Source organism: Dreissena polymorpha, chromosome 9 (assembly GCF_020536995.1).
Source record: "Dreissena polymorpha isolate Duluth1 chromosome 9, UMN_Dpol_1.0, whole genome shotgun sequence".
Lineage (NCBI taxonomy): Eukaryota > Metazoa > Mollusca > Bivalvia > Myida > Dreissenidae > Dreissena > Dreissena polymorpha.
In genome coordinates this window covers 37,979,712-38,003,086 of record NC_068363.1, presented here as the reverse complement: position 1 = coordinate 38,003,086, position 23,375 = coordinate 37,979,712, and the positions used below count along the sequence as shown (strand labels likewise).

The following is a 23,375-nucleotide window of genomic DNA, read 5'->3' as shown; positions in this document are numbered from 1 at the left end:
TATGCAAAGCTTTACTACCAAGAGGAGATGTGCATATTATCAGCCGGTTCTGGTCGGATGATTTTTCACAGAGTTATGGCCCTTTGAAATTTTCCATTAAGTGTACATATAGTGCAATTCTTGTCCGGGCTATTTCTCAGCAACTAATGACCGGAATTCAATGAAACTTTATGGGAAGCTTCACTACCAAGAGGAGATGTGCATATTATCAGCCGGTTCTTGTCCGAGGATTTTTCACAGAGTTATGGCCCTTTGAAATTTTCCATTGTACATATAGTTTAATTCTTGTCCGAGCTATTTCTCCGCAACTTATTACTGGAATTCAATGAAACTTTATAGGAAGCTTCACTACCAACAGGAGATGTGCATATTATCAGCCGGTTATGGTCAGATGATTTTTCACAAGAGTTATGGCTCTTAAAATTTTTCTATAAACTGTACATATAGTGCAATTCTTGTCCGAGCTATTTCTCCCCAACTACTGACTGGAATACAATGAAGCTTTACGGGAAGCTTAACTACCTTGAGGAGATGCGCATGTTATTAGTGGGTTCTGGTTAGATGATTTATTTAGAGAGTTATGGCCCTTTGACATTTTTAAGTTGCTAAACCATCCATCGTATCATTTTGTCCAAAGTTATGCCCCTCAAGACGTTTCCTTTTATCTGAATATATTGTGCAATATTGTGACAAAAAAAAACTTTGGGGAGCATCACCCGTCTCCGACGGTTTCTTGTTTTTCACCATTTTGGGAATGAAGCTGGGTTCCTTTGAATTGGGAAAATTCGCGTCATTTGAGGAAATTTGGGAAATTAGTCTTGTTCAATTCTTGCCAACAAATAATGTATATTGAGAATGAAAGTGATATAAATATTATATTTACTAAGGGGTTCACTTATAGAGCTGGATTTGAGATGAATTAAATGATGAGATTTATAAAAACACATTTTTTAATTTTTCAAAAAATCTTCAATTGGGAATTTTCAGGTCCCATTTGGGAAAAATATATTCTTTATTCCATTGGGCATTGGTCCTCTTACAGGACCCAAATTTGAATGAAACAAAACACTGCTGACTGTTTGTATTGGTCCCCAAACAGGACCCAAATTTGAACGAAACAAAGCACTGCTGACTGTTTGTCAATGTGATGTGTTGCAGAGAGAGCCTTGTAGCCCAGCAGAATGAGCAGATCAACATGTATGAGCTGGAGATGAGACAGCTACGAGAACAGGTACGAGCTTCAGCCCTTGGATTAGCTCTTTAACCCTTTACCCCATAAGAAGCAAAGTAAAAATGGCCATGTGCAACCAGCCTAAAACCCGAACAGCCTGCGAGTAACTCGCAGTCTGTTCAGGTTTTATGCTGTTTGCTGCTCATCAGTAACTAAGGGTTGGAAATGAAGCCTTTAAAACTAGAATACAGTAAGAAAGGTATTTAATTAAATATAACTTTCTAAGAGACTACATACACAGCATTGCAATCACAATACAAGTGTATTCCCCTCACATGGCTTCGGTAATCTCCCTGACATAGTTCATAACTGTTTGCAGGTTCACCTTAAAGAGAAGGAATATGAGGAAGATCTTACCAAGATCAAACATCAGATTACTGCAGAGCAACGGTGAGTGGGAACCAGACCAAGACTTCTTTGTGGAAACCAGACCAAATAATCTTCATGCAAATCTTGTCACCTATGTCATAAATATAGAGAATATTATGTGAGTTTTGGACAAAGATCAAGTTTATCATGTGAGGCTTAGAACTATGGAAGAGCGAGGCTTGCCGAGTTCGAGCAGAGCATGATAAACTTGATCTTTATCCAAAACTCACATAATATTCTATTTATCCTATTATTTTCTTCCTTTTTTCATTAATAATTATTAGATATCGCATTTTTGACAATTTCATTTTTCCATAGTTGACAAAAACTAGTAAGGAAAGTCTTTAATTAAACTTAACTTTATAAGGGACTACAAATGCATCAAAATACGTATCTACGTCGTAAAGGGTTTACTGTCGTGTATGTATTTGTATCCTGTTGACAACACCCGATTGTGACAATTTAGTAGCTAAAAGAACATTCAATGGCAACTGGAACTATGGTGACTCATGTGCACAAAAGTATTTATTAGGGCCGTGCTCTGTGAAAAAGGGGTTTAATGCATGTGCGTAAAGTGTCATCTAAGATCAGGGACGTAACTTTCCACCGAAACTGGGTTTTTCTTTGAATAGACTTTCTTTAAACAGAAAATACCATAAAAGCAGAAAGTGTCGTCCCTGATTAGCCCGTGCAGATTTGTCAAACTGCTAAACCCCTTTTCACAGAGGATGGCTTATTTATATAAAATAAAGCATATTAAGACTTAAAAAGATAATCTTGAAATTTATGTGTTTATATACTTGTAACAGTTATAATTGAGTCAAAGACATTAATGGAATGCAGGATAATAACAATAATTCAATTAACTGTTTTACATTGATGTCATTGACCATATAACAAGGATTTGATATACAGACATGGAATGGTTTTGTATGTTGCAATAAAGTGGTAACAACTTTGTTTGACCAGTGAAACCCCTGTTTTCTAATTTGCCCTGTGAAATCACCATGAGGCACATCATGGGAAAATGGGTCTTACATACTATAGGGCAATGGCGCAGTCAGGAGCTACAGTTACCTGGTATAAAGTCATGCAAGGTTTTTCAGTCTCAGTAGATATCAGCATACTTTCTGACAAGTACAGGCTAGCCTGGTGCTCCGCTGGCAACATATGTCATAAGACCCATTTATGCATGACTCAGTTCATACATGATGATTTTGTTTACAGGACAAGCGTGCAGGAGAATATTGACATGATCAAACTACAGCGGGAAGTGAAAGAGAAATCAACCAAGTTCTTGATGCTGCAGGAGAAATACAGCATGCTGGAAGAAGTATGAGCGTAACAAATATTATACAAATTATAATTTTTTGTGGGGATTACACAGTTATTATACAATGTCTGGTTTTCTGATGACAACTTTTCTATCTTAGTATCTACAGTAGGTTGAAAACTGAGGACATTTGTTAGCTTTTGGGTTTTTGCCTTGAAATAATTTTCACAGTTAAGTGTGAAAATATATATGCTTGTGTGATTACAATAAACTGAGATTATTATGTCAAGGTAATATCCAAAACACAAACAAATGTTCTTTTTTTTTAATTTTCGATTATTATTTTCAAATTAGTTACTTTCTAGACATGTATACCTGTAGTATTTTCTTATTGTTGCCATAATAATTTGGTTAATAAATAAAAATTCTAGTGACATTTTTGATTGTAATAAATTTGTAAATGTAATTTCAATTAAACTAAGAGAGACCCAAATCCATGTTAATTAACAATGTTATTCATTAAAAAATATGTTTATTCTGAGATCTAATTAGAAATTCTGAGAAGCAATGGTACTATTAACATTCCAGCTGATTATTTTTACTTCTTGCTGATGATTTACTATGATGAATGGTGAAAAGAAATAAATGCATTTATTAAAAAAAAATCAGATCAAATTTAAATTGAAAAAAGTAGTCCCTAGATAGTCTGTTGAGAAAAGTATTGTGAATATTCCATTCATTTGAAATATTTCTTCACATAGCATTAAATAATTGCTTATTTTTCCTGAATAGAAGTCATGACACATTACAAATGTTTGATGGTGTTTCAAGAATAATTTACACAATTATATATACTATTATAGTTTTACAGTCAGTACTCACTTACACAATTAAATATACTCCATGCCATGACTTTTAGATCCGTTGGAGCGGGAAAAGGAATAATGACTATATGCTTAAACTGGTCGAATCCCAGCCTCTTCCCATTTTATGACACTCCTTATTATATTGAAATACCATTTCAAATGAAGAAGATTGACTTAAAACTGGTGGTGCTGCTGGCTATAATATGCCCAGGGATGTAGAAATGTCAGTTTGCTTTTGTGCCTCTTAGGAAAACACCATATGCCAATAGATTGTACATCGGCTATTGGTATATTTGGTCAAATTTGATGATGCTTTTTCATTGTACAGTATGGTCAATTTGATTGTATTGTTCGTATGACAACATGGTTGATAGGACAGTATGGTTCACTGGACAGTACGGTTATTTGGGCAGTATGGTTGATTGGACAGGAGGGTTCATTTGATACCTAGTATGGTTCATTGGTCAATATGGTTTGTTGGAAAGTATGGCTGATTGGACAGAATGGTTAATCAGACAGTATGGTTCAATCGAACAGTATGTTTTATTGGAGAATGTGGTTCATTGGAACCTATGGTTAATTGGAAAATATGGTTCATTATTTTGGTTCGTTGGACAGTATGGTTCATTGGACAATATGGTTCATTGGATAGTATGGCTCATTGGACAATTGGTTGATTGGTCAGTATGGTTCATTGGATAGGATGATTCATTGGAAAGTATGATTCATTGGAAAGAATGGTTCATTGGAAAATATGGTTCATTAGACAGTTTGGTTAATTGGAAAATATGGTACATTGGATAGTATGAATCATTGGATAGTATGGTTCAGTGGACAATTTGGTTGATTGGAAAGTATGGTTCATAAGAAAGTATGTTTCATTGGACAGTTTGGTTCATTGGACAGTATGGTTCATTTGACAGTATGGTTCATTGGGTAGAATGGTTTATTGGGTAGTATGGTTTATCGGACAGTTTGGTTTATTGGAAATTATGGTTCATTTGATAGTATGGTTAATTTAAACACCTTTTTTGATAATACTATATAGCTGAAAACATTATTGATGCTAACACTAGATGCATGTCATTCTAGAACCTACGCAGTGTGAAGCGGAGTCACGACACTTTGCTGATGGAGATGGAGAGTGTGAACATGCAGCTGAAGGAAGAACAGAACCGGAGCCTCGCCCTGCAGAACGAACTCAAGATGGGCTCAGCAAAGCAGCATGAGCTTATACAGGTAAATATTGGGAGAGAGCGAACTCAAACTGGGCTCAGCAAAGCAGCATGAGCTCATACAGGTAAATATTGGGACAGAACGAACTCAAACTGGGCTCAGCCAATCAGCATGAGCTCATACAGGTAAATATTGGGAGAGAACGAACTCAAACTGGGCTCAGCCAATCAGCATGAGCTTATACAGGTAAATATTGGGAGAGAACGAACTCAAACTGGGCTCAGCCAATCAGCATGAGGTTATATAGGTAAATATTGGGAGAGAACGAACTCAAACTGGGCTCAGCCAATCAGCATGAGGTTATATAGGTAAATATTGGAAGAGAACGAACTCAAATTGGACTCAGCCAAGCAGCATGAGCTTATACAGGTAAATATTGGGAGAGAACGAACTCAAACTGGGCTCAGCCAATCAGCATGAGGTTATATAGGTAAATATTGGGACAGAACGAACTCAAACTGGGCTCAGCCAATCAGCATGAGCTCATACAGGTAAATATTGGGAGAGAACGAACTCAAACTGGGCTCAGCCAATCAGCATGAGGTTATATAGGTAAATATTGGGAGAGAACGAACTCAAACTGGGCTCAGCAAAGCAGCATGAGGTTATACAGGTAAATATTGGGAGAGAACAAACTCAAATTGGACTCAGCCAAGCAGCATGAGCTTATACAGGTAAATATTGGGAGAGAGCGAACTCAAACTGGGCTCAGCAAAGCAGCATGAGGTTATATAGGTAAATATTGGGACAGAACGAACTCAAACTGGGCTCAGCCAAGCAGCATGAGCTTAATACAGGTAAATATTGGGAGAGAACAAACTCAAATTGGACTCAGCAAAGCAGCATGAGGTTATACAGGTAAATATTGGGAGAGAATGAACTCAAACTGGGCTCAGCAAAGCAGCATGAGCTTATAATGGTAAATATTGGGACAGAACGAACTCAAACTGGGCTCAGCAAAGCAGCATGAGGTTATACAGGTAAATATTGGGAGAGAACAAACTCAAATTGGACTCAGCAAAGCAGCATGAGGTTATACAGGTAAATATTGGGAGAGAATGAACTCAAACTGGGCTCAGCCAAGCAGCATGAGCTCATACAGGTTAATATTGGGAGAGAGCGAACTCAAACTGGGCTCAGACAATCAGCATGAGCTCATACAGGTAAATATTGGGAGAGAACGAACTCAAACTGGGCTCAGCCAAGCAGCATGAGCTTATACAGGTAAATATTGGGACAGAACGAACTCAAACTGGGCTCGGCAAAGCAGCATGAGGTTATACAGGTAAATATTGGGAGAGAACAAACTCAAATTGGACTCAGCAAAGCAGCATGAGGTTATACAGGTAAATATTGGGAGAGAATGAACTCAAACTGGGCTCAGCCAATCAGCATAAGCTTATACAGGTAAATATTAGGACAGAACGAACTCAAATTGGACTCAGCAAAGCAGCATGAGGTTATACAGGTAAATATTGGGAGAGAATGAACTCAAACTGGGCTCAGCAAAGCAGCATGAGGTTATACAGGTAAATATTGGGAGAGAACGAACTCAAACTGGGCTTAGCCAAGCAGCATGAGGTTATACAGGTAAATATTGGGAGAGAATGAACTCAAACTGGGCTCAGCAAAGCAGCATGAGCTTATACAGGTAAATATTGGGACAGAACGAACTCAAACTGGGCTCAGCCAAGCAGCATGAGGTTATACAGGTAAATATTGGGACAGAACGAACTCAAACTGGGCTCAGCAAAGCAGCATGAGCTTATACAGGTAAATATTGGGACAGAACGAACTCAAACTGGGCTCAGCAAAGCAGCATGAGGTTGTACAGGTGAATATTGGGACAGAACGAACTCAAACTGGGCTCAGCAAAGCAGCATGAGGTTATACAGGTAAATATTAGGACAGAACGAACTCAAACTGGGCTCAGCAAAGCAGCATGAGCTTATACAGGTAAATATTGGGACAGAACGAACTCAAACTGGGCTCGGCAAAGCAGCATGAGGTTATACAGGTAAATATTGGGACAGAACGAACTCAAACTGGGCTCAGCAAAGCAGCATGAGGTTATATAGGTAAATATTGGGACAGAACGAACTCAAACTGGGCTCAGCAAAGCAGCATGAGGTTATATAGGTAAATATTGGGACAGAACGAACTCAAACTGGGCTCAGCAAAGCAGCATGAGGTTATACAGGTGAATATTGGGACAGAACGAACTCAAACTGGGCTCAGCAAAGCAGCATGAGCTTATACAGGTAAATATTAGGACAGAACGAACTCAAACTGGGCTCAGCAAAGCAGCATGAGGTTATAAAGGTAAATATTGGGACAGAACGAACTCAAACTGGGCTCAGCCAAGCAGCATGAGGTTATACAGGTAAATATTGGGAGAGACTGAACTCAAACTGGGCTCAGCAAAGCAGCATGAGCTTATACAGGTAAATATTGGGAGAGAATGAACTCAAACTGGGCTCAGCAAAGCAGCATGAGCTTATACAGGTATATATTAGGAGAGAATTAGCTCAAACTGGGCTCAGCCAAGCAGCATGAATACAGGTAAATATTGGGAGAGAGCGAACTCAAATTGGGCTCAGCCAAGCAGCATGAGCTTATACAGGTAAATATTAAGAGAGAATGAACTCAAACTGGGCTCAGCAAAGCAGCATGAGGTTATACAGGTAAATATTGGGAGAGAATGAACTCAAACTGGGCTCAGCAAAGCAGCATGAGCTTATACAGGTAAATATTGGGAGAGAATGAACTCAAACTGGGCTCAGCAAAGCAGCATGAGGTTATACAGGTAAATATTGGGAGAGAATGAACTCAAACTGGGCTCAGCAAAGCAGCATGAGCTTATACAGGTAAATTTTGGGAGAGAATGAACTCAAACTGGGCTCAGCAAAGCAGCATGAGGTTATACAGGTAAATATTGGGAGAGAGCGAACTCAAACTGGGCTCAGCAAAGCAGCATGAGGTTATACAGGTAAATATTGGGAGAGAATGAACTCAAACTGGGCTCAGCAAAGCAGCATGAGCTTATACAGGTAAATATTGGGAGAGAATGAACTCAAACTGGGCTCAGCAAAGCAGCATGAGCTTATACAGGTATATATTAGGAGAGAATTAGCTCAAACTGGGCTCAGCCAAGCAGCATGAATACAGGTAAATATTGGGAGAGAGCGAACTCAAATTGGGCTCAGCCAAGCAGCATGAGCTTATACAGGTAAATATTGGGAGAGAATCAACTCAAACTGGGCTCAGCAAAGCAGCATGAGGTTATACAGGTAAATATTGGGAGAGAATGAACTCAAACTGGGCTCAGCAAAGCAGCATGAGCTTATACAGGTAAATTTTGGGAGAGAATGAACTCAAACTGGGCTCAGCAAAGCAGCATGAGGTTATACAGGTAAATATTGGGAGAGAGCGAACTCAAACTGGGCTCAGCAAAGCAGCATGAGGTTATACAGGTAAATATTGGGAGAGAATGAACTCAAACTGGGCTCAGCAAAGCAGCATGAGCTTATACAGGTAAATATTGGGACAGAACGAACTCAAACTGGGCTCAGCAAAGCAGCATGAGGTTATACAGGTAAATATTGGGAGAGAGCGAACTCAAACTGGGCTCAGCAAAGCAGCATGAGGTTATACAGGTAAATATTGGGAGAGAATGAACTCAAACTGGGCTCAGCAAAGCAGCATGAGGTTATATAGGTAAATATTGGGAGAGAACGAACTCAAACTGGGCTCAGCAAAGCAGCATGAGCTTATACAGGTAAATATTGGGAGAGAACAATATCAAACTGGGCTCAGCAAAGCAGCATGAGGTTATACAGGTAAATATTGGGAGAGAATGAACTCAAACTGGGCTCAGCAAAGCAGCATGAGGTTATACAGGTAAATATTGGGACAGACTGAACTCAAACTGGGCTCAGCCAAGCAGCATGAGGTTATACAGGTAAATATTGGGAGAGAGCGAACTCAAACTGGGCTCAGCAAAGCAGCATGAGGTTATACAGGTAAATATTGGGAGAGAATGAACTCAAACTGGGCTCAGCAAAGCAGCATGAGCTTATGCAGGTAAATTTTGGGAGAGAACGAACTCAAACTGGGCTCAGCAAAGCAGCATGAGGTTATACAGGTAAATATTGGGAGAGAATGAACTCAAACTGAGCTCAGCAAAGCAGCATGAGCTTATACAGGTAAATTTTGGGAGAGAATGAACTCAAGATGGGCTCAGCCAAGCAGCATGAGGTTATACAGGTAAATATTGGGAGAGAATGAACTCAAACTGGGCTCAGCCAAGCAGCATGAGGTTATACAGGTAAATATTGGGAGAGACTGAACTCAAACTGGGCTCAGCAAAGCAGCATGAGCTTATACAGGTAAATTTTGGGAGAGACTGAACTCAAACTGGGCTCAGCAAAGCAGCATGAGCTTATACAGGTAAATTTTGGGAGAGAATGAACTCAAACTGGGCTCAGCAAAGCAGCATGAGGTTATACAGGTAAATATTGGGAGAGAGCGAACTCAAACTGGGCTCAGCAAAGCAGCATGAGGTTATACAGGAAAATATTGGGAGAGAATGAACTCGAACTGGGCTCAGCAAAGCAGCATGAGCTTATACAGGTAAATATTGGGAGAGAATGAACTCAAACTGGGCTCAGCAAAGCAGCATGAGCTTATACAGGTATATATTAGGAGAGAATTAGCTCAAACTGGGCTCAGCCAAGCAGCATGAATACAGGTAAATATTGGGAGAGAGCGAACTCAAATTGGGCTCAGCCAAGCAGCATGAGCTTATACAGGTAAATATTGGGAGAGAATGAACTCAAACTGGGCTCAGCAAAGCAGCATGAGGTTATACAGGTAAATATTGGGAGAGAATGAACTCAAACTGGGCTCAGCAAAGCAGCATGAGCTTATACAGGTAAATTTTGGGAGAGAATGAACTCAAACTGGGCTCAGCAAAGCAGCATGAGGTTATACAGGTAAATATTGGGAGAGAGCGAACTCAAACTGGGCTCAGCAAAGCAGCATGAGGTTATACAGGCAAATATTGGGAGAGAATGAACTCAAACTGGGCTCAGCAAAGCAGCATGAGCTTATACAGGTAAATATTGGGACAGAACGAACTCAAACTGGGCTCAGCAAAGCAGCATGAGGTTATACAGGTAAATATTGGGAGAGAGCGAACTCAAACTGGGCTCAGCAAAGCAGCATGAGGTTATACAGGTAAATATTGGGAGAGAATGAACTCAAACTGGGCTCAGCAAAGCAGCATGAGGTTATATAGGTAAATATTGGGAGAGAACGAACTCAAACTGGGCTCAGCAAAGCAGCATGAGCTTATACAGGTAAATATTGGGAGAGAACAATATCAAACTGGGCTCAGCAAAGCAGCATGAGGTTATACAGGTAAATATTGGGAGAGAATGAACTCAAACTGGGCTCAGCAAAGCAGCATGAGGTTATACAGGTAAATATTGGGACAGACTGAACTCAAACTGGGCTCAGCCAAGCAGCATGAGGTTATACAGGTAAATATTGGGAGAGAGCGAACTCAAACTGGGCTCAGCAAAGCAGCATGAGGTTATACAGGTAAATATTGGGAGAGAATGAACTCAAACTGGGCTCAGCAAAGCAGCATGAGCTTATGCAGGTAAATTTTGGGAGAGAACGAACTCAAACTGGGCTCAGCAAAGCAGCATGAGGTTATACAGGTAAATATTGGGAGAGAATGAACTTAAACTGGGCTCAGCAAAGCAGCATGAGCTTATACAGGTAAATATTGGGAGAGAATGAACTCAAACTGGGCTCAGCCAAGCAGCATGAGGTTATACAGGTAAATATTGGGACAGAACGAACTCAAACTGGGCTCAGCAAAGCAGCATGAGGTTATACAGGTAAATATTGGGACAGAACGAACTCAAACTGGGCTCAGCAAAGCAGCATGAGGTTATACAGGTAAATATTGGGAGAGAGCGAACTCAAACTGGGCTCAGACAAGCAGCATGAGGTTATACAGGTAAATATTGGGAGAGAACAATATCAAACTGGGCTCAGCAAAGCAGCATGAGGTTATACAGGTAAATATTGGGAGAGAACGAACTCAAACTGGGCTCAGCAAAGCAGCATGAGCTTATACAGGTAAATATTGGGAGAGAATGAACTCAAACTGGGCTCAGCCAAGCAGCATGAGGTTATACAGGTAAATATTGGGAGAGAGCGAACTCAAACTGGGCTCAGCAAAGCAGCATGAGCTTATACAGGTAAATATTGGGAGAGAACGAACTCAAACTGGGCTCAGCAAAGCAGCATGAGCTCATACAGGTAAATATTGGGACAGAATTAGCTCAAACTGGGCTCAGCAAAGCAGCATGAGGTTATACAGGTAAATATTGGGAGAGAACAAGCTCAAACTGGGCTCAGCAAAGCAGCATGAGGTTATACAGGTAAATATTGGGAGAGAACGAACTCAAGATGGGCTCAGCAAAGCAGCATGAGCCTATACAGGTAAATATTGGGAGAGACTGAACTCAAACTGGGCTCAGCAAAGCAGCATGAGGTTATAAAGGTGAATATTGGGACAGAACGAACTCAAACTGGGCTCAGCAAAGCAGCATGAGGTTATACAGGTAAATATTGGGACAGAACGAACTCAAACTGGGCTCAGCAAAGCAGCATGAGCTTATACAGGTAAATATTAGGACAGAACGAACTCAAACTGGGCTCATACAGGTAAATATTAGGACAGAACGAACTCAAACTGGGCTCAGCAAAGCAGCATGAGGTTATACAGGTGAATATTGGGACAGAACGAACTCAAACTGGGCTCAGCAAAGCAGCATGAGGTTATACAGGTAAATATTGGGAGAGAATGAACTCAAACTGGGCTCAGCCAAGCAGCATGAGGTTATACAGGTAAATATTGGGAGAGAACGAACTCAAACTGGGCTTAGCCAAGCAGCATGAGCTTATACAGGTAAATATTGGGAGAGAACGAACTCAAACTGGGCTCAGCCAATCAGCATGAGGTTATACAGGTGAATATTGGGACAGAACGAACTCAAACTGGGCTCAGCAAAGCAGCATGAGGTTATACAGGTGAATATTGGGAGAGAACGAACTCAAACTGGGCTCAGCCAAGCAGCATGAGCTTATACAGGTAAATATTGGGACAGACTGAACTCAAACTGGGCTCCGCAAAGCAGCATGAGGTTATACAGGTAAATATTGGGACAGAACGAACTCAAACTGGGCTCAGCCAAGCAGCATGAGCTTATACAGGTAAATATTGGGAGAGAACGAACTCAAACTGGGCTCAGCCAAGCAGCATGAGCTTATACAGGTAAATATTGGGACAGACTGAACTCAAACTGGGCTCGGCAAAGCAGCATGAGGTTATACAGGTAAATATTGGGACAGAACGAACTCAAACTGGGCTCAGCCAAGCAGCATGAGGTTATACAGGTAAATATTGGGAGAGAATGAACTCAAACTGGGCTCAGCAAATCAGCATGAGGTTATACAGGTAAATATTGGGAGAGAATGAACTCAAACTGGGCTCAGCAAAGCAGCATGAGGTTATACAGGTAAATATTGGGACAGACTGAACTCAAACTGGGCTTGGCAAAGCAGCATGAGGTTATACAGGTAAATATTGGGACAGAACGAACTCAAACTGGGCTCAGCCAAGCAGCATGAGGTTATACAGGTAAATATTGGGACAGAACGAACTCAAACTGGGCTCAGCCAAGCAGCATGAGGTTATACAGGTAAATATTGGGAGAGAACGAACTCAAACTGGGCTTAGCCAAGCAGCATGAGCTTATACAGGTAAATATTGGGAGAGAATGAACTCAAACTGGGCTCAGCAAAGCAGCATGAGCTTATACAGGAAAATATTGGGACAGAATGAACTCAAGATGGGCTCAGCCAAGCAGCATGAGGTTATACAGGTAAATATTGGGAGAGAATGAACTCAAACTGGGCTCAGCCAAGCAGCATGAGCTCATACAGGTAAATATTGGGAGAGACTGAACTTAAACTGGGCTCAGCAAAGCAGCATGAGCTTAATACAGGTAAATATTGGGACAGAATGAACTCAAGATGGGCTCAGCCAAGCAGCATGAGGTTATACAGGTAAATATTGGGAGAGAACGAACTCAAACTGAGCTTGGCAAAGAAGCATGAGCTTAAAAAGGTTAAGTATTAACTCAAACTGGGCTCAGCAAAGCAGAATGATTTCATACAAGTAAAGTATGATATATTGAGGCTAGGGCTCTGATTACATAATTGTATGGAAATTTAATGTCATTTTATCTTTAAAATTTCAATTTAATTTTTGGTGCAAATTTCAAAAAACTTAGTTTTGTGTTAAAAATAACATGTTTGTCAGAAAATGAAAACATAATCTCATGTTTACATCATTGTCTAAGCATAACTTACAGTAGTTTAAGAGTTTATTTTTCTAAACTGCTTTTATATGTTGTCATACTTTAAGTTTATACTTAAAAGTGTTATTATTATTTTGTATCTACTCATACCTGTATATTTTGGCGCTTTCAGCTGAATGAACAAGTAAATAGTCTGAAAAGAGAAATTGAAATTCTGAAGGATGCCAATGAAAAACTGGTCGGCAGGTGAGAACATTTTAATATGGTGCATTACGGCTGAAAATAAGATTTTTGCACAACTGTTTTTAAATTGTGTGTATAGCATTCATTTCCTTTGATTCAATGCTACTTTAACATTTGCTGGAAACAACTCTGGCCACAAGAAACAAAACAATACATGCAATTGTGGCCATATCCAATGAACATGTCAGCATAATCCCTTTGTAAACAATATATATTCATGTACATGATTTCACATAATTTGTGCGCATTGACTGGGCATTAACTGACACAGATAATGATATTGTCATGTTTATGTATAATCTGCAAATAATTTTAACTGTGAAAAGGCTCAGTTGTATGTTTTAAAATGAAATAATCTTACTTGAGTGACCATTTTTAACCAGGTTTTCCGAAGGAAAAAACTGGTTATTAGATTGGCGAATGCGGGCGGGCTGGCTGGCTGGCGGGCTGGCGGGCTGGCTGGCTGGCGGGCTGGCGGAATAAGCTTGTCCGGGCCATAACTATGTCGTTCATTGTCAGATTTTAAAATCATTTGGCACATTTGTTCACCATCATTGGACGGTGTGTCGCGCAAAATAATTACGTCGATATCTCCAAGGTCAAGGTCACACTTTGAGTTCAAAGGTCAAAAATGGCCATAAATTAGCTTGTCCGAGCCATAACTATGTCGTTCATCGTCAGATTTTAAAATCATTTGGCACATTTGTTCACCATCATTGGACGGTGTGTCGCGCGAAATAATTACGTCGATATCTCCAAGGTCAAGGTCACACTTTGAGTTCAAAGGTCAAAAATGGCCATAAATGAGCTTGTCCTGGCCATAACTATGTCATTCATTGTGAGATTTTAAAATCATTTGGCACATTTGTTCACCATCATGGGACGGTGTGTCCCACGAAAGAATCACGTCAATATCTCCAATGTCAAGGTCGCCACGACTAAAAATAGATTTAAAAAAAAAAAAAAACTTACAAAGGGGGTTAATTTTTTTTTGTCATTTCAAAAGTTCAGTTTGAGTTTTCTCCCTTTATCAGATTTTTTTTTCACAATGAAAACCTGGTTTTGTGACAATTTTGTCCCTTGTATAACCTTTCATTGGAGGCAAAAGCAACTTTTTCCATTGTTTGTGTTGTCCCAGAGCATGACACAATTCGCTATTAATTGACTTTTCAAACAGGTTTCAAAGAGCACTTTTATAAAAAAAACTAGCAATATCAGAGTTTGCAATTCTTGTTTATGCGTGTTCTTCATCTCAATTTGCTTGATAATATGTGTTCTGGTAAGGTAGGCTTAATAACTGTCTGTTAAAAGCTGCCCCTAGTTAGCCAGTTCAGTCTGTTCAGACTAATCAGGGACAATACTCTCTGCTTTCATGGAAACAATTGGTTTAAAGGTAATCTGTTATAAACAAACATTTTGTCTGGGCGGAAAGTGTCTTCCCTGATAAGCAAACTACTTAGACTAATCTGGGACAAAAATGTACGCACATGCATTAAGCCTGGTTTACACAGAAGCCTGGTTGAAGTCAATGCAAGAAAACTGCTGTGAAGTTTTATGATCAAAAGTCATATGACCTCTCTTGTGCACCCATTACTTTAACCCTTTCCCACTTAGAAGCAAAGTGAAAATGGCTATGTGCAAACAGCATAAAACCAGAACAGCCTGCGAGTAACTCGCAGTCTGTTCAGGTTTTATGCTGTTTGCTGCTCATCAGTATCTAAGGGTAGGAAATGAAACCTTTAAAACTTGAATCTAGTAAGAAAGGTATTTAATGAAATTTAACTTTCTTAGAGACTACACATGCGTCAAAACACGTTTCTAAGTGGTAAAGGGTAAACGGCTTATCAATTGCAGTGCGTTTGACCTGGAGCGTGAGAGGGAGTGGCGCCAGAGGGAGAATGCCCTCAAGGTGCAGATAGCCCAGCTGGAGGCCACACTGAAGGCAGACCTCGGCGAGAAGGGAGGCATCCTGGACAAGCTGGCTGTCGAGAAAGGTATAGTTGGCTGGAATCTTATGAAATCTTCCCAATTTTAATGTGAATTTCAACTTAAGGCTAATATTTTTTAAGTTCATTATTAAGTCCATTTGCATCCATGTAGTTACTGAACATTGGAAGCAGAAATTTGTCACATCTTTATAAGAAGCGGGCTACTTTATGACAGTGTTGTAATAACAGAATTGCTTATGTCTTGGATTTTATTGATATTTTGACTTGAAATTCCGAGTGACTTTTTTATAACTTTGCAGTGTGGAGATTATTAAGGGAGCTAATCCATTGAAAATGTAAATGTTATTGAAATACTAGTGCTCAATTGTTTGCATTAAGAACTGTTCGGAGAGCTTAGAAAGGCTCCAGACTAGCCTGCGCAATCTTAAAGTCCGTCCTTTTTTAAAGTAATGCAAAATTTTGTGGTCTCATTAAGACAAAGGGCAGCTCCTGACCAGGAATATGCAGATGCGCAGGCTGTTCTGGATCTACCCTGGCCGCTTATGGCACAAGACCTATTTTCACATGTTTTCCTATGTTTTCACAGACCAGTATGACAGGATGGCTCAGGAACACAGAACTATGCAGCTTGAGCACTACCAGCTGAGGGAGAAATATGATGACCTCGTGGAGAAGATGAAGTTCTTCACCAAGGTAACAGCCTGGGCATGTGTTCTACTGGTGACATGTAGCATTTATGTGCCATGCCAGGTACACACAATCCACCTCTTGGTATGTGTGTTCCTGTTATGGGTAGTGCAATTCAGAGCTTTGCAGGTATATGCATTTTTTCTATTGGGTTACCCAACATGGTGTCTAAACCTTAGGTTTACATCTTATTAAGGTTCAATATACCATCTTCGCAACAAACAGTCCTATAACTGTGGTAACCAGTTTGTTTTGTGTAATTGTTATACAAACAGTTGTGCTATTTACTGAGTCCAGTGTGTGTTCTACAGGAGAGTGCAGTGGACTTCACAGAGATTGAGGAAGCCCTGGTACTTGTGAAGCAGAAGAAGCAGAAGCTGGCAGCACACCCAGAGTTCCTGCAGAGGGTGGATGAGGAACTGGACAAGGGTCAGTAGGCCACTCTGTAAAACTGACCACCACAATAAGTTTGAGTCTTCTTCTGTGGAAATTGGACTTCCTGCATGTTTGTTAAGTTGCATCCCAGTCCGCTTAGACTAATCAGGGACGACGATTGCTACTGTTAGGCTGGATTTTGGTTCAGAAGAAACATCCTTTGATTAAAAAATATAAACAAAAGCGAAGTGTCTTCCCTGATTAGCCTGTGTGAATTGCACAGGCTCATTTTAGACGACACTTTACGCACAGCATTAAGTTCAGTTGTCTCAGAACATGGCTCATTTTGTTTTAATATCCAATATTTTTGTGATAAAAATCTTCTATTAAATAACTGAAACTCAAGACAGTTTTGATAACAATCAGAGGAAAGAAGAATCTACATGACCAGATGGAAAAGCTCATTTGGTGGAGCTCTGGTCTACAAATTCAACGATCAGGGATTCACTTTCTGCCCAGAGACATATTTGGTCTGGCAATTAGTCATTAAAACAGATTTGTTCCCCATACCTCTGATTCAAGTGGGGCCGGTGTCAGTTACTCTCATGAGTATACGCATGTAGTACTGGTAGATTAGATGAAGCAAGAAAAGCGCAAGAAGGTTAAAATGTAGGCCCTGAATTGACTGAAACACTATAGAAAACAACAAATACCATCCAAATAAAAACAAACAAATAAGCCTCCTGGAAAATTTGCATCTGCATTAAGTGTCATCCAAGATAATCCTGTGTAGTCTGCACATGCTAATCGGTGATGACTCTTTTCGCCTAGACTGGATTTTGCAGAGAAGAGACTTTCTTTAAACAAAAAATACTATAAAAGCATAAAATGTCATCCCTGATTCGCCTATGGGAAGTGTTCTGACTAATCTGGGATGACAATTTACGCTCAAGCATAAAGGAAATATTCCATTTTCAGATGCCCAGCGTCGGCTGCTGGATCTGCAGGCAGAGTATGCTGAGACAGTTCATGAGCTGGAGAAGACGAGGAACATGCTGGTGGTGCAGCACAAGATCAACAAGGACTACCAACATGAGGTAGGGGGCAAGACAGCAAGGAATGTAGGATGGAAGTGGCCCTTCAGTAGCCAGGGCCCAGATGCTCAAAACTTTAACGACCAATAAACTTGTTAGCTTAACCCTTCACCACTTAGATACGTATGTTCGCGCATTGGTAGTCCCTTAGAAAGTTATATTTAATTTATTACCTTTCTTACTAGATTCAAGTATTTAAGGCTTCATTTCCAAACCTTAGATACTGATGAGCATTAAACAGCATATAACCTGAACAGACTGTGAGTTACTCACAGGCTGTTCTGGTTTTATGCTGTTTGCACATAGCCATTTTCACTTTGCTTCTAAGTTGGTGGGGATTAAGAAATATTTAATAATGTTATATTGATTAAAATATCACGACTGGTATATTACATTACTTGAAAAAAAAAATCATATTTTCAGTATATTCGGTAATAAAATTTTGGGATGTGAAATCGAAAGTACATCACAAAAATAGGTGACATAATGATATACACACTATAAATAACGCAAGTAGATTGATCAATTTATATATAAAATATATACAATTCACTGCGCATGTACAATTTGCATTCCTGGATTTACCATGTGAAGATGATGATCAATCTACTGGCGAAATTTATTGTTAACTGTTAGTTACCTGGTACCTGTACCCAGTAAAATTTATTACCGAATATACTGAAAATATGAAAACTTAACAATTTTTTTCAAGTAATGTAATATACCAGTCATGATATTTTAATCAATATAAACTAATAATTGTAAAAAAATACGTTATTTTAGAACTTTTCTTTTTTTGTCATTCATGGTTGACGGTCCCTTTATGAACATGTTGTAAGCACAGTTTAGTTTTCTTTATGTAATAACAGTATTTGTATAATTTTGTTTTATTGGGCATTAAGTATTTTGCTTAACATTACTACACTGTAACTCCAATATAACGCGGATGACGGGGTCCAAGCCACGCAACAGCGTTATAAAAGGACAGCGTTATAAGTTTTGAGCTTATTTATTTAAGGGGCTATAAAACAGGTAAAGTATAGCCTATAATATAGGTCCTGTGTATCGTCATGCTGTGTTGTCATCCGCAAATACATGCATGTAAACCGAATCGAACGATAACAGTATAACTACCGCTTTTCTAATGTGCACATTTATCCGATAATCCAATATAATTACATCACTTACGAAAAAATAATGTTTAACATTTATGACAAAAAATATGTTTACGAACTTAGTAAACAAATTCATATGCCTACGCCATTTTTCAGAAAAATTAGTACAGTGCATTATGGGACACGGCTTTCATTGGACGAGCGAATTTAAATTTAGATTGAATGCAATACGAAACATGTACACAGAAATGTTTTATTGCGTCATATGCTGCATGTAAAAAACGTGCTTTCCGTGGACTTTCTGATAACGGGCAAAAATTTAAGTGCATCTCTGTTAACTATTACACTGCGTTAGCATGTAAATAAATCGTCAGGATTTTTAAATTTATTTTTCGTATACGTGCTGAAACATTAAACACACACAAAGATATTTTTATTTATCAAGCATGTGTAGCATATAATAAACGATAACACACTAACACACCCATAGTTTATACAATGAAATACAATACACGATATATACAAAACATAAACAGGTAATCGTTTTAAATAACTTTAATTTGATAATTATTCCGCTTGCGCTTGCTTTATTGAAATTAGCGCATCGAACCGCTCTGATATGGAATACATGTAATAAACACCGACTCGCGAGTTTTCACACATTTTTTGACATTACACAACAGATTAACACCAATTAGCTGTCGAGTGTCGTTTAACCTCTAATCGATTAAAATCAGTTAAACGGACGGATAAAGCAATCAAGCTGTGATCGCTGTCTTCTTTGAATTTATGAAAATACATGAAGTTGCATAACATGGATTTGAATCAGAAATGGAAGGTTGGAGAAAAAACGGGATCCAAGGACCCCCCGCGTTATATTGGACACAGCGTTATAACGGACCGCACTATATTGGAGTTACAGTGTATGCAAATAATGTTATGAAATTTCAATAATTCAGATATTATTGTGCACTGTTTACCCTTTCCCACTCAGAAACACATTAAAAATTGCAATATGCAGCCAGCATAAAACCAGAACAGCTTGAGAGTAGTCTGTTCCTATTATATGTTGTTTTGCTCATCAGTATCTTATGGAAAGAAATGAAACCTCAAAAACTTGATTCTTGTAGAAAGTTGATTTTCTAAGGAACTACAAAATCCTCAAAATAAGTATCTGAGTAGTAAAGAGTAAAAATCAAAATTCTTGACATGCTTGATTGGCTCTATCAGGTAATCCTGTTATGATTGGTTTGTCCTGCTGTGCTACCATGTTTTGATTGGTTGGTCCTGGTTACAGGTTACCCTGGCAACAAACAAGATGGAGGAGGTGAAGAAAGAGTATGAGATGAAGTTGGATGAGTACGCACGCATGCTGGACATGAGGCAGGCCAGGATAAAGGTATGTGTGCAAGCTGGGTACCATAGTAGCTGGGTTCTGAGAAAACTGGGCTTAATGCATGTTTGTAAAGTGTCTTCCCAGATTAGCCTATGCAGTCTTCACAGGCTCATCAGGGACAACACTTTCCCATTTAGCCAGATTTTTGTTTCTGTGGCACTGCTGTTAAATGCTGATGCAGTTAAGCGGTATCAAATGCGTTGCCTTTGTTTAAGTAGAATAGTAATGAGTAGCGCTAATTGTTAACAACTTTATCACCCATTGTTTGTATTTTCTTTTTCAAGGGTGTTGACTAATTGGCAATGGGCTTCGTTGTTTCAAACACTCATAAATGAATATTCGGTCCCGCTAATCTGCTACCATAAAAATGAACTTGTCAATGGAATAAAATAATAAGGGCCCATTACTATCACATGATAACAAAAGACTATTTAATTGGCATGTGACAAACAGGACTCCCAAGTGTCCTCCCTTTTCCCAACCATGATTTTCTTGCAACCGCGAATCTGTGAATATTGCGGACATGTATAACTAACAAATCAGATTGAGGTCCCCGAGGTGTAATGGATAAGGTTTTTTCCTAGCCACCGGGTGGTCATGAGTTCGATCCCCACTGTGGGAGCATTCTTGAGATTTCCCCAAAGGCACCAAGAACTGGTTCTAGGGCCAGGAAACAGACTCAAGAGGGTTTCAAATAAGCCTTAGGCTTTTGATGCAATCAAGCTAAAATAAAAGGTTCAAACTAAACAAATAAGATATTGACTGACACAATTTTTTTCCAAAATAAGAATTTGGCGAATTTAAGTGCTTACGAAAAATTCAGTTTTTGAAAAATGACAAAATTTCATGCTGACGAAAATTAATGGTTTCACAGTATTCAATTGAAACTTCACACTTGTCTTTAGGACAATAACAGACCTAGGCCTATAACTATGACCTGCAATTTAGCAGACTTGTGTAGTTATAAAACTCAGGCTTGAGTTTGCCTGCAACATCTCCATATCTTTATATTCACAGCACGTATTGAAATAAAACTGAACGTTTGGGTTCAGGGTCTTCATAATTTGTAACTGACTAAGACCTATTACTGTCACCAGCCTTTCAGCCGAATTATGCCCCCTTTTGTAGCTTTTTAGCTAACAGTGCACATAGAGTTTGGTGTTTTAATATTGCGCAATATTGTAGAAATTGGAGTCCCAGTTGCGTGATGTTGCATATGGCACAAGACAGTACAAGCTGATGCCTCCCACTGATGATGTGGTATGTATCAGTGTTTTTATTTTCACCATTTTTAATATCTCTTGATATAATTATCATTTCTTACCTGTTCTAATTTGTGAATGCTATTTTTCATTAAATACCAGTGGACTTATGTCCATACATACATGATGAACTCTGGGAATGATCTCTTTGATAAACCACAGGCCTTGGTTGTCAGTGATGTCTGACTTGGTCATTTTTTACTGTCTACAGACCCCCCCCCCCCCCCCGGTTGGATTGGACAAAATCCAAGGGAAGTAATAAAGCTTTAAAGGGAGATGATGTCTATACCTGACAAATGATAAATAGAAATTTTATTTCAAAGTAGCGCAGTAAGGGGCATTGTGTTTCTGACAAACACATCTCTTGTTGGGTCACTAGGTCAAAGGTCAAAGTCACTGTGACCTCTTAAAAAAAATTCTGACAAGCTTTCGCAGTCGAGCATGGCACCCGTTATTAGGTGCTCTTGTCTAAATGTTATCTTAAATTTTACCCAGAGACAGAGAAATATCAGTATGTGTTTCAAGATGCTTGTAATGACCTGATAAAAAGGTTGGTATATTTAAACAAGGCAATATTTGTATATGGTTGTTCCTGTAATGATGTAAAGTAAATATGTATATAGTTATGCAACCTTTTACTATTACCCACAACAGACGTATTTTTTTATTGGTTACAGCAAATGAAAGAAGAAAATTTATGTTATTGCAGTATAGCAACTGAAAAAAAGGCCACAGTTTTTGTTTACATGACCCTAGTTCTGGTTTATTTGGGTAAATTGTTTAGAAGAGATATGCTTGGAAAAGAAACTTTAATAAAAGCAGAAAGTGTTGTCCATGATTAGCATGCGCAGAATGCACAGGCTAATCTGAGACAACGCTTAACGCACACACATTAAGTACAGATTTCTGATCTTTAAATCAGGATGAGGATGTGGTTCAGTTTGACGAGACCATTCACCTGGAGCGGGGTCAGAACCTGTTTGAGATCCACGTCTCCAAGGTGATGCTATCCAATGATGCCACTCGGTTGCTAGGTGACGAGGAACCGTCCCTCTTCTGTACCTGGGAGTTCTTTGAGTATGAGATACAGAGCACGCCTGTTATCAGAGGATCCAGGTAGATTTCTACTTCTCTTTCTGATTTAGGTAATCCAGTTTTGCTGAAGAAATTCTACAAGCCTGTATGTATTTCATTGAGAATTATTAAAGATTTTCACAATGCCAATACTACTTGTATTTCTTAGACTACAAAGAACTTTATAAAACAAACAACATGTGTGCATAGTTTTTATCAGAAATGTTATATAAATCTTGCATTAAAAAGTTTATGTTCATATAAATAAGTTATACATGTGAAATTTGCAATAAAGATATAATTGACTGTTGAATGTATGTATGAATGATTGTGTATGGAAGAAAACAACATTTTTTTAAATAAAGAATATTTTTCAGGGTACTGAAACTCATTTTGTAAAATGAGGAAAACAAAAGTAATATCACTGCCATGATAAGTATTTATTATAGTCCATATTACATGTATTGATTGTCCAAAATAATATAACTCAACAAGTAAATATCAATGGGACAGCATAAAAAGGCGATGCTGTATTATATTGACACAAGTCTTTTTTTCAGGCCAGAGTTTGACTTCACGTCTCAGTACATTGTGAAAGTGGATGATTTCTTCCTGCATTATCTGCAAAAGGTAACACATCTATTTCAGAATTAGAATTTTTTATGTAGTTCGGACCAAGATGAAATTACTTCATCATTATAACTGAAAAATAAAGTAAAATAATAAAAAGCAGCAACAATTATGTGCGATATGCCTTAACACAATGCAGCTTCATTGAAATATTTAATAACATTTCAAAAGCA

At 38.9% G+C, this 23,375-nt stretch overlaps 1 protein-coding gene across 31 annotated transcripts in view; it reads left to right on the top strand.

The window, feature by feature from the left end:
• The window catches only part of LOC127845198 (protein fantom-like), a 61,274-nt gene that overhangs the window by 14,122 nt on the left and 23,777 nt on the right, over nt 1–23,375 (top strand). For all 31 annotated transcript variants that reach the window (XM_052375984.1, XM_052375978.1, XM_052375960.1 and 28 more), the window contains 13 exons: nt 1,159–1,231; nt 1,551–1,621; nt 2,828–2,933; nt 4,832–4,978; nt 13,550–13,623; nt 15,475–15,614; nt 16,156–16,262; nt 16,568–16,685; nt 17,610–17,728; nt 20,138–20,239; nt 21,422–21,496; nt 22,421–22,614; nt 23,133–23,202. In XM_052375984.1, the coding sequence (XP_052231944.1) occupies nt 1,159–1,231; nt 1,551–1,621; nt 2,828–2,933; nt 4,832–4,978; nt 13,550–13,623; nt 15,475–15,614; nt 16,156–16,262; nt 16,568–16,685; nt 17,610–17,728; nt 20,138–20,239; nt 21,422–21,496; nt 22,421–22,614; nt 23,133–23,202 (1,396 nt within the window). The remainder of the gene's footprint in view (nt 1–1,158; nt 1,232–1,550; nt 1,622–2,827; nt 2,934–4,831; nt 4,979–13,549; nt 13,624–15,474; nt 15,615–16,155; nt 16,263–16,567; nt 16,686–17,609; nt 17,729–20,137; nt 20,240–21,421; nt 21,497–22,420; nt 22,615–23,132; nt 23,203–23,375) is intronic.